The sequence below is a fragment of the Populus trichocarpa genome, chromosome 2 (genome assembly GCF_000002775.5).
Source record: "Populus trichocarpa isolate Nisqually-1 chromosome 2, P.trichocarpa_v4.1, whole genome shotgun sequence".
Taxonomy (NCBI): Eukaryota; Viridiplantae; Streptophyta; class Magnoliopsida; order Malpighiales; family Salicaceae; genus Populus; species Populus trichocarpa.
This window is the reverse complement of record NC_037286.2, coordinates 7,420,475-7,431,778: the sequence shown is the minus strand read 5'-3', so window position 1 is coordinate 7,431,778 and position 11,304 is coordinate 7,420,475. Positions and strand designations below refer to the sequence as shown.

Sequence of the window (11,304 nt, the reverse complement as noted above, 5' to 3'; positions counted from 1 at the left end):
CAACATGTGATTCAGAATTAGCATAACACTTCATATATAAGATAACTTAATGATCTCAAGTTTAAGGATCACTTACACAATTATCACGTGAGACTTTCCATAAACATATGCAATCTCTTCATATAGAATTATCTTGCGGGTTAGTTCAGTGTACATGTCATTTGACAAGCACCTGCATATTAATTCTAAATATTTCTCGTAGCTTAATTTATAAGAGCAATTATTTCTTTTCATAAAGAAAGAACCATGATATGTATATGCTTCCAATTAATATATAGTCTTAATAGAATATTGATAAAGAACATTTAGAAATAATGATTTGATGCAATAAGATTCATAATTATAACAACTTTATAATTTTATTTGCAAAGTATTTTTTGTTTCATGAACCTTATCTTTACTCTAGATTCATTAAAGAAATATAAATGAATATTAAAAATAAAATAAAAAATTATTAATAATAAATATAATAAACTAAATATTATTACTCAATAGACTAATATATTTAGTGTTATTAATAATAAAAAGGACATCAACAATGACAAAAAATGGATATGTGGATGTTACAACTGAACATATATCCCGAAACTTCTAACATGGTGATTTCTTTTTTTCTTCTTCTTTGATTAATGTCGGTGTCCAGGCAAGCTTGCGCGCACCTCGACTAATCCGACGGGCCCTGAAGTTAACGAAAGCCTCCAGTGGCCCTGAGATTTGTGGGACTCGAACTGCTGACCTCTAAGAAGCAAACCTAGAATCTAACCAATTAAGTTATATCTCTCAAAGTTAATATGGTGATTTCTTTTCTTACCAAGAAATCCTTTTCTCCTCTTTACTGGCATAGATAGATCTGTTCATTTCAATAATACAATGCATTATGTAGGTTAATGCGACGAGCAAATCAACGTTATTTATGCTTCAGCCTTCCTGGGAGAAGAAATGGGAATGTTTGCTAAAACTCAAAGGTAAATTAAAAAAGAATTAAATCAATTTTAAAGTTATACGTAACAGAATCTAAGTGTAAATCCTAAAATAAAATGTTACCGGCTACACAAATAGCGCAAAAGAATTTCTTACGAGGGTTAAGTAGAAGTTCTATGCTTCAAGAAAGGGATATCAGAACAGGATTTTTACTAAAGTACTGGTGGTGTCAAAAGGAAGTCTTTTTGTCTGTTTCGAGTTGTCCCGTGGCGGCTAAATTACTGGATTAGTTCATTTCCACATTTTCTATAATTTGCAATTCTGGATGACCTTAACTGAAAAAAGAAGACGATTGACAAAACTGCAGTTTGGATGAACATTTATGTGATTCATATTATAAACTTCTGTGTTGTAGTGTGTGAAAAGTTACAGGGACAGTGGAGAATGTGGCTGATCTGGTGGAGAAAGTTGCTGGAGTGGCTGAGAAGGAATATGAAAAGCTTCCAAACCATGGAAAACTAAGAAATAGTGGAATTTGTTGGGTATTTAGAGTTTTTTTAAAAAATAATTTTTATTTGAAAATATATCAAAATAATATATTTTTTTATTTTAAAAATTATTTTTAATATCAACATATTAATTTATACCCATTTCATCAATGACTTGATTTGCATATAAAATTCACCAAATACGGTGGCTATTTCCATCCAAAATTCAATTGTTGTCTTTAAGAATTCCAATTCTCTTCAATTAAAAGCAATTGTTTTCTTCTTGATTTGTTGCCTTTTTCTAATGACACTTTAATGTATCAGTACTTGGTTGTTAAACTTTTAATCTGATTTGATACCACTATAGGTGGATAAACTGAAACGGGAAGTGATTGAGACAACGTCTGAGACATTTAAGCATCCGAAAAATTTGCTGGGCAAATAAGATAACAGAGAATAAGTTGGATGACCTTCATATTTTCATTTCAAACAGGATATGCATGTATAGGTATCGATATGAATTTTCGAGTATCTAATTCAATAAAAAAGGTATCTTTCTATCCTGATCCCATTAAATAATCATGTAACCAACAAATTCAAAATATCCTTGTAATGTTAATATTAATTGTTCAAATAAAACTATCATCATGATGTAAACCCTAAACCCAAGTTGTGGAAGAATTGAGCTCCTCCGTATATGTTGTATTTTCTTTGACGAATGCATTGAATAAGTTCATTTAATGCCTCATTTTTTCTTTGCCATAGCCATTGTGATCGGTTCAATTCGCATCTGTTATTAGCATTGATGTTGGGGAGACAATATCAAATGTCCTAGAAATTCTAAGCCCTAGTTTGACATCCACGAAATCCACATATACCATGTCAAACTTACCTATTAATATTTTACAGTTATGTAGAACCTCACCTCAAAGGCTCAAACTGTCTTACGTAAACTGGCAATAAAAAACATACGATGCGATCCCTGCACTCGTCCAGTTGATTACACGACACGCAAATAGGGCTGGCAACTCTGCTCGTTCTAATCTGTCTATCTTTGAATGAAAGTCTATTGACGATTATCAAACAAGCTGTGAAGCCGAGTTTAGGGTTCCATTGACTTTTTTACCAATCAACCTTGACCCTTCTCTCTCCTATTTCTTCCCAGGCACTGAAACGACCGTTTGGCGAAGCTTCTATCGTGCTCAATCATCTTTAAATTCGTCATGATACGTGGTGCCACAGATTGTGTGCATAATATCCATCCAGGATGGCGTTCAAAAGATCCCACATTCGGCGTGTTCAGCACAATCCAAATTATAATGTTGCCAATTATATATATATATATATATATATATATATATATATATATATATATATAGAATCACGCCTGGCTAATTAACAATTTAGCAATTACCATTCCTTCTGATCCGTAATTTGATTGATTATTGAAATCTTTCGGCCTCAATCTTTACTGGGCTCTTTTTTCGGGCCTCAGCTTGGGATGTCGGACTCCGCAACCCTTTCTTTGTCCTTGGGCCTAATACCACTAAATTTCTTCCCTGAAAGGATACTTGGAAGAGTGATTTTGATGTTTTCCCAATTATTATTTTTTTACAAAACCAGAATTACTTTTTTTTGTTCAATTATCATTTGAGTTGGAGCAGGGAATGTTGCGTCTTTATAAAGTAATATTTTTCAAGCCAACAAAAATATTCTTAATTGTCTTAAATCCCAATGGTATTTTGTCAACTCATCTTCTCAACACGAAAACTAGGATGACCTTGCGGGAGATGAGCACATTTTCTTTCCTTTTCTCATCGCACGCCAAGATGGACTTTAATTTCCTAGACCTCCATAGGAAATAGCTACGAGATTTCCTAGAAAATTTATCATGTAACGCGAAGCAAGGGAGGATAATAGTAGTAATTTGAATTTCGCCCCGCAAGTGGCAATATATGTATATGGTTCGACCATTTCTACGAGTCAATATAATCTAAACTTTCCGAGCACGTTCTGCACCAAACTTAAAACTTTTGAGATATATATCTTCGATTTGATCGAGGGATTTCTTTGATTGCACGAGTTGGAAATTAACCCCGGCATTGATGATGTCTGTAACAAGAGCAATGTTTGCCTACAGTTCCGTTAGCCAGATATTTCTACCACCTAGTCCGGTATCTGATAGCACTTCGGAAATCTCAAAACTCAAATTCAAAAGCCAGTTTCTTAGAAATCAAAGGCTGCAAGTTTTCAGCACCTCTCTGAAACTGCTCTATGCAAGAAATACAAAGATGTACGTTTTTTTTCCTTTTGCAAAACTTTTCTGGGTATAACATTAATCATGCAGATGCAGATATCTTGCAGCTCTGAGTCTAATGCATGTAATGGTGCAGGGAAATGGCTGTATACAATAGTCTTGGAACAGGACCTGCTCATCCTTCTGCTCCTTCTCCTTGGTAAGTTGACTTTACCAACGATCTATAAATTAAACAGATAAATTGCACTCTGCCCTTATATTTCATGTTCCCGGCCAGTTTAATACAACTTTATGGTGATCTACGTACTAGCAGGAAGGGTTGGGTTCTGGGAATGCTAATATCAATAATTCTACCCTTTTGTAGAAACAAATGGGGGGCATTACTGTTGATAAAAGGTAAGGGATCGAAAGGCTTGACTTGTAAATTCTCAATAAAAACTCACATGCTGTGAATGAGTTATGGAATCCAATGTACTTAGCTTTTAAATTGGATGTGTAGACAAAGTTGAACAAGTGGTGGAGATAGCAGATCACGTTGCAGACATTGTAGAAGAGGTGGCTGAGGAAGTGGGGAAGGTAGCTGAAGAAGTTGCCGATCATCTGCCGGAAGGTGGGAAACTTCAACAAGTGGCCACATTTGTTGAAAACGTAGCGAAAGAAACAGCGAAGGATGCTAATGTAGTAGATGAAATAATTGAAAAGGTACTGCCTAATACACTGTTTTCTGTCTTAGCACTTAATTACCTAACACCATATAAAACGATTGTTAATTAATTGTGTCAGCATGAATCGTTTCCTTATATCAGGTTTAATGTATTTCTCGAAACGCAGAATCAACGCGTAAACCTAAATGCTCGTTGTTGATGATTTTGACATTCACTTTAGTCGTGTACCGATTCGTTTTAGTTGCGAACAACATGGTCCCATGGCTGAATTATAACTACCAGGAAAAAAAAAGCAGCAAATTTCATTTTCTTGTTGGCTGCCTGCTTTAAAGAAGAACGGATTAAAAAAAAGAAGCATGCCCAACTTGTTTTCAGTCCAGATCGAAAATCAAAACCAACCACATGCTTCACCCATTGACAGTCAATCCAGGCTGTTTTAAACATGTTATAATATTACATGAAATAAACTAAGCATTTTGCAATACTTTTAGCATCGATCCATGTTATAAACTGAGCCTGTTTTTTTTTTTTAAAGTGAAAATTGGGTTTGCTTTGTTTCTTATTAAGATTAAAAATCAGGTGGAAGAGGTGGAAAAGGAGGTGGAAGAGGAGGTGGAGTCTTTCTCGGAGCAACTCACGGAGCAAGCCAATGGAAAATCCGAAGAATCAAAAGGCTGAGGCCAGCCAAGAAACACTTTGTTATTGTACCATGAAAAATTTGACTTGTAATTAAGGAAAGCTTGATAAGTAGCAGATACCCTTATTTATTTATCTATTTATCTATCTATTTTCAGTCCCAATTCCATTCCATTTTGCTAGATCTTGAAACCATTGGATAATCGTTAATGCTGGGTTTCCTCCGGGTGCATCTGTTTATTCTTTTCAGGACGGCCCAAACCTTCAACATCGTGCAGTTACCCAGAAAAAAAAAAAACAAACCTAGTCATCGTGACACGAAATCATACGGGTTCTTGCAATTCAGTCCTACATTAATCATTTCAATTAATAACACCCTCCAAATTATATAAATTAGATTATGAATTTGGGTAAATTACAATGACCATCTTAACTTATATCCAAAAGTTTAAAGATGTTAATCAAAATTCCCTTAATGCTTTTAAAGATTCCTTACTATAAAATGAGATGATCTTAAGTATAATTTGGATACGGAGGATTTTTATAATATTTATTTACTTAACTACACATGAATGAGACTTATTGTCAAGTCTTTCATACAAATAACCCTTCATACACCTCATGACAAGTTTATATAAGCTTTTGAACATCCACGCCCAATGCAATTCCGTAGAAATCCAGCACATGTCAGATGGTAATTGATAAATAAAGATGGTTGAGCACCCTAAAAATCCGTGGCTAAATATTGTCCGAGATAGTTGACATGACACCTCCTGTAAGCTCACCGGAGATATAGTCTAGAGTTTAATCATTCAGGACAATGATTTAACATGTAAAATATGAACAATGCGGTTTTTTTAGAATCTGCACGTGTTTGGTATAATAGTTTGGAATTCATTGAATAACTCTTAATTGGTTTGTATATTTTCTTTGCACACGAAATTGCAGTTTTGCAACCTCCAAATTAGAGATTGGAAATTTCCATTAAAGCATAAATATTAACTAACCGGCAGCGCTAATTTGACAATGAGATTAATAAAGATAAGGGTTCACGTATATTTCCAATTAGGTGGGAAACTTGAAAAATCGGTAACTTTTGTTGAAATAGTAGCCGATGATATTCTAAAATTTAAAATATATATAAATAAAAGGTATTTTAGTATTTGAGATAGTGGTTAGTCAATATCTTAATATACTTTGACTCTTTTTTTTTTTAATCTAAGAAATTATAGGCTTATAATAGAAGTTTTGAATACCTGCAAAAACAATCCCAATTGAGAGACTTAAAGACCCTCTTATGATAAAAATAGTATATTTATGGGAAATGTATTAAATAACTTAAAAGAGTCTTAAATTCTAGAAACAAATATGTTTGTTCTTGAGTTTTAAGTTTATTAATACTCTGAAATTTAAGTATTTTTATCTTAAAAAATAAGAAGTTGTGAACCCTTATTCTAAAGGTCTCATGATGTATTTATAACCCATAAGTTTTGTCTTTTTGTAAAAAAAAGGGTCTGAAGTGTAATTTTACCCTGATAGCATACATAAATATCTCTTACATTTGTATTAATACTTGATGGAAATATGATGGGTTTGTGGAGGACTTTTATACACCTAAAATGTATGGGTAGATTAGAGTACAAAACGTCAAATGTAGCTGAACTCATGGAAGCTGAGTTCTTTCCCTAGGCTAAACCCAGGGAAGGTGGGTCCTTCTCTTGGTGAGCCCAAGGGAGGCTGGGTCCGTCTCATTGGGGGCGCCCCCATGAAGGATGTTCGGGCCATGTTTGTTTTTGCGTTTCAAAAGCGATTTTGAAAAAAATTGAATTTTTTTTATTTTTTTATTTGCTTTAAATTAATATTTTTTTGGTATTTTTATATCATTTTGATGTGCTGATGTCAAAAATATTTTTTAAAAAATATATTATTTTGATATATTTCTGAGTGAAAAACACTTTGAAAAGCAACCGCAACCACATTTCCAAACACGTGTGTGCCGAGGGAGAATGGTCTGGTTATTTTCTTGGGTGTGCCCAGTGATGATGATAATTCTCTTGGGTGTGCCCAAAGCTTGGCACACAATCAAGCCAACCGTGGTTAAGTCTGGCTACTGCAAGACTTTGTGCGCCTTCACTAGAGCGTGCTTGTGCTCCGAAAAAAAATTAATACTCATAATTTTTTTTATTTAGTATTTTTTTAATAAAAATATAATGATAAAAACTTAATTCATCACTATTCTATAAAAAAATAAAAAAAATTAAAGATTCTCATATAGTAACGAAGTCATCTAGAAGGTGTTCTTTATCCTAGGACCTTTTTTTCCTATAAAAACATGTTTCCTAATATCGCGCGGAACCATTGAACCTTCCTTTATCCTAGCACCTTTTTTCCTATAAAAAACATGTTGCCTCGTATCGCACCGAACCATTAACTGAGTCAGCAAGAATCTTTCTTTATCAACATGTGAAAAGTCTTGTTTGAAGATCGTTAGGAACAATGCCAGAGTTTTGACGTTTTGTTCTGATTTTGATAGTAACTCTAAACGCGCTGGAAAATTTCATCTCTTATAATTCAACTCGCACCGACTTGGCTACATGGCTCAGCCATATAGAATAAACAGCTAAGGTTGCTTCAGAGAATTAGAAAATTATGGAATGCTCATGAATCACAATGAACCCCTTCTTCTTACACCTAATATGCCCCATTAATATAAACTTTTAAAATGCTATTATAAAACAAAGTAACACAACTCTGAAGTGTTTCTGGTAAGTAAACTTTGTTCCTTTAGAACTAAGATTGCTTTTTATTAAAAAAAATTAAAAAAATATTTTAAATTATTGTTTTAGTATTTTTTTTATTGTTTTGATGCGCTGATATTAAAAATAAATTTTAAAAATAATATATATATATATATATATATATTATTTTGATGTATTTTTAAGAGAAAAACACTTTAAAAAATAACCGCTATCATACTCTCAAACATCTTTGTGAAATGTTTAAAGAGATTTTCAGAATTATTTTTACCTATCATAAAAAATTTAAATGTTTAAGTGAATAATGAAAAAAAGAACATGTCAACGATGGGCAGGAAAAGTATACCTTTTTTTTCTTGCTTTTTAAGAATTAATTAATATTTCCCATCGCCGGAATAATGCGTGCATTTTGTCGTTGCAAAATCCTTACCAGAAGGCGAAGATAGCAAATGGTTCGCTCTATGCTCTCCGATTGCTGGACAATTTGCAAAATCTGTGAAGGTGCAACAGTACGTTTTCTTGTTGGTGCTAACAAGTATAAATATTTTTAAAAAATAATATAAATTATATTACAAGATATTATTTAATAGTTTAAGTTATTATATTAAAATTATTTTTAATATAGTATTAGAGTTTTATTAATCTAAGTAATTATATTTTTTAATTTTTTTAATTTTATTTTATTTAATAAAATTAAATACAAGATATTATATTTTATATTTATACAAGTTTCAAGCTGAAAGGCTCCGGGATAAAAAAAACAAAACGTGTAACTAATTAAATTAACTTAGGTTGGGAACCAAATGCGAGGCAGCTGAACTTGAAACATTTTTGCCCTTTGTAGTCTTAGTAATTTGATTGGTAACATCTGATTATTTTAAGCCGTCTCTTGTTTCGATTAAAATGCAGGTGGAAGGAAGGCATGGAAAAGGAGATGGAGTCGTTTGTTCAAAAAGTCGCAGCGGAAGCCGATGACACATCCAAAGAAGCAAAAGACTGGAGAGCCGGGCAAGAATGACAGATGCAATTTGTTTGACCGGTGCTGATTCTGAAAAGTCATACTAATTAAAGTTACGGTTTACCGAGGCTAAAATCACTATTTAGTGTAATTGTGTGATTATTAAAAAAAAAAAAAATTTGAATTAGACATCCATTGCAAGGTAGTGTTTTTTTATGACATTTTTTTTTCAATATTATATAAGGTTATACCTGTAATTTTCTTTACAGTCAAATTACCACTTTATCATAAAAAATAAAAATAATAATAATGTCTTTCACTTGTGAGTGTTTTAATCCTTTTAATTTTTTTTTTGAAATGTAATTACTTTGTTACTCACATAGACAAAATATATATATAACTCTTTCATACGGTTTAAAAAATTCATTCGAGTTTATTTTTTTTTAAAAAAAAATTTATAAGATTATTTTTTTTTATCTTTTCTTTTGATTTTTTCTTTTATTTTTGGGTTTATCTTCTATTGGGTTAACCTTCTACATTTGTTTTTTCTAGTTTCACCTCCAAGATATTTCTTAGTCTATAAATAATCTATCAATTTACAAATTTTTTTTAATTTTACCCCATATGATTTTATAATATTTCATATTTGGTTCTTATTTTTTTTAATTACTATTTATTTTATTTGGGATCTATTTTTTATTTTTTTAAAAATTTCATAATCTTTGGATTTTTTTCCATCAAATTTTATCATTATTCTTTTTGTTGTTGTTGTTTTTTGTTTTTGCAAGTTTTTTTTAGTAATATTTATTCCATTATTTCATCCTTCAAAATTAAATTGGTTAAAAATTAAGTTTTTTTTATTGAATCCAGATCTAAGATTTCAGAAGTTGCGAGTCTTAGAGATGAGATCAAGTTTAAGAGGTTAATTTGAGTTTGCTTGATTTTTTTTCTTATTTTTTAAGTTGATGTTTTTTTTCTTATATTTTTTTAGTTTTGATTCATTATTTTTTACGGTTTGCCTTCTATTGGGTTAGCCCCGGGTTCATGACCAGAGGGTCACTGGTTTCAAAGGTTAATACGGGTTCACTTTTGTTTTGTTTTTTTTTAAATTGATTTATTTCAATTTTATCCTTCAAACTTTTTTTTCTATGAGATTATACTAAACTTATATTCATGGACAAAGGTTTTTCAAGTTCACCTGAATTAATAGGGTTTTTTTTTTAATTGCTCTTTTTTTACAATTTCACCCTACAACAATATAGGGTTGTTTGATAATCCATGTAGGCTCAGGTCTGGATTTTTTATCTTGTTTTTGTTGTTTATTTTTATCAATTTATTTATTATTGTTGCATTTTTATCTATATTATTTAAATTGCTAATTGAATTAATAACTCGAATTTTAAATTTGTTTTTACCCTAGTATTTTTTACATCAAAAAGTTTTTTTTCCTTACCCGAAGTAGACCACGAGCAACAAATCTAGTTGATACTAAACACAAAAGATGTATTAAAAAAAGGAATAAATCCATTCTACCTTTCCTCTAGTCTTTAAGTTTTCAATGCTATTATAATTTAGTCCTTTGTGTTTGAAAATGAATATTTTAGTCCCTGAATTCTTCTTTATTATTTTTTGGTAAAATATATATTGGTACTTTCTTAATCCCAAATATAACATTTAACAATTTAAATTTATATAGAAAAACCGACATAGTGATAGTTTAGGGAATAACCATTACTGATGTTTCTAAACCCAAAGGACAGAGTTATAATTGTATTCAAAACCAAGTACTGAGATGAATTCACTTGTTACTTTTCCATGCTCCACGAAAATTACTAGCTTAGAGCTACCGAACCTAGTAATGAAGTCTTGAAGCTTGGTCATAATTTGTTTACGGAAAAGAATGATATTATCGATAATGGTGCTGTGCGATAGTTAGATTTGAAGAATTGTTTTATTATGGCGTGATTTACATTCTGATACCTCGTGAAATACGTGCAATTTAGTAACAAAATAGGGTTTTTTTTATAAAAAAAAACCTAAAACAAGTGTTGATTTTACTATATTAGAGAAAAACATTTAAGGACCAAAATTAACTGTGGAGAAAAAATGCAAGGTTATTAAACTAAATCGACATTACTAGATTCCGTGGTTTTATTCGTTTTATTTCTTGCAAATGATTATTTTTATAATTGTTTAATGAAATAAAAATTAGATTTTAAAAAGCAAGGTTATTAAACTTAAACATGCTATCGGTCGGGATTTAACTGAATTGATTCGAGTTAATCTAAAACATTCTCGTTCCAATATTTTTAAAAAAAATTAAATCGACATTGCTTTTAAGTTTTTTTTAAGCCAAACCGGGTTGTGGTTAGGTCGATCAAGCCATGGGTGCCCCTACTATGTCGATTGGCCTATACTAAGAGCCTGATTTAAATTATGGTAGTAGTTGTGGTTAAAAATGCTTTTTGGTTAGAAATATATTAAAATGATATTTTTTTTATTTTTTAAAAATTATTTTTAAGATGAACACATTAAAATAATTTATATGTGTGTGTGTGTGTATATATATATATATATATATATATATATAATGTTAATAAAAAAAATAAAATCTAAAGAAACG

The 11,304-nt window shown here is 31.2% G+C and overlaps 1 protein-coding gene across 6 annotated transcripts; it reads left to right on the top strand.

Annotated features, from left to right (window-relative positions):
• Positions 1-3,380: 3,380 nt before the first annotated feature.
• LOC7461801 (uncharacterized) lies at positions 3,381-5,131 on the top strand. 6 transcript variants are annotated; one of them, XM_024594929.2, is made up of 5 exons: positions 3,381-3,702; positions 3,803-3,865; positions 3,944-4,062; positions 4,166-4,368; positions 4,473-4,988. In XM_024594929.2, exons 1-5 carry the CDS (start codon positions 3,515-3,517, stop codon positions 4,476-4,478), a joined length of 579 nt encoding a protein of 192 aa, XP_024450697.1. In that variant the 5' UTR covers positions 3,381-3,514; the 3' UTR covers positions 4,479-4,988. The 6 variants fall into 6 exon arrangements, with proteins under 6 accessions (XP_024450697.1, XP_024450694.1, XP_024450695.1 ...); XM_024594926.2 differs by having other exon boundaries at positions 3,383-3,702; positions 4,911-5,131; XM_024594927.2 differs by having other exon boundaries at positions 3,385-3,702; positions 3,977-4,062; positions 4,899-5,131.
• Positions 5,132-11,304: the final 6,173 nt, after the last annotated feature.

What these genes read in the sequence shown, in the direction of transcription:
- LOC7461801 (XM_024594925.2), top strand. Translation starts at nt 3,515, where the DNA reads ATGATGTCTGTAACAAGAGCAATGTTTGCCTACAGTTCCGTTAGCCAG. An exon ending in TATGCAAGAAATACAAAGAT is followed by an intron (nt 3,703 to 3,802) that starts GTACGTTTTTTT and finishes GTAATGGTGCAG; the next exon opens with GGAAATGGCTGTATACAATA. An exon ending in CCTTCTGCTCCTTCTCCTTG is followed by an intron (nt 3,866 to 3,943) that starts GTAAGTTGACTT and finishes GTTCCCGGCCAG; the next exon opens with TTTAATACAACTTTATGGTG.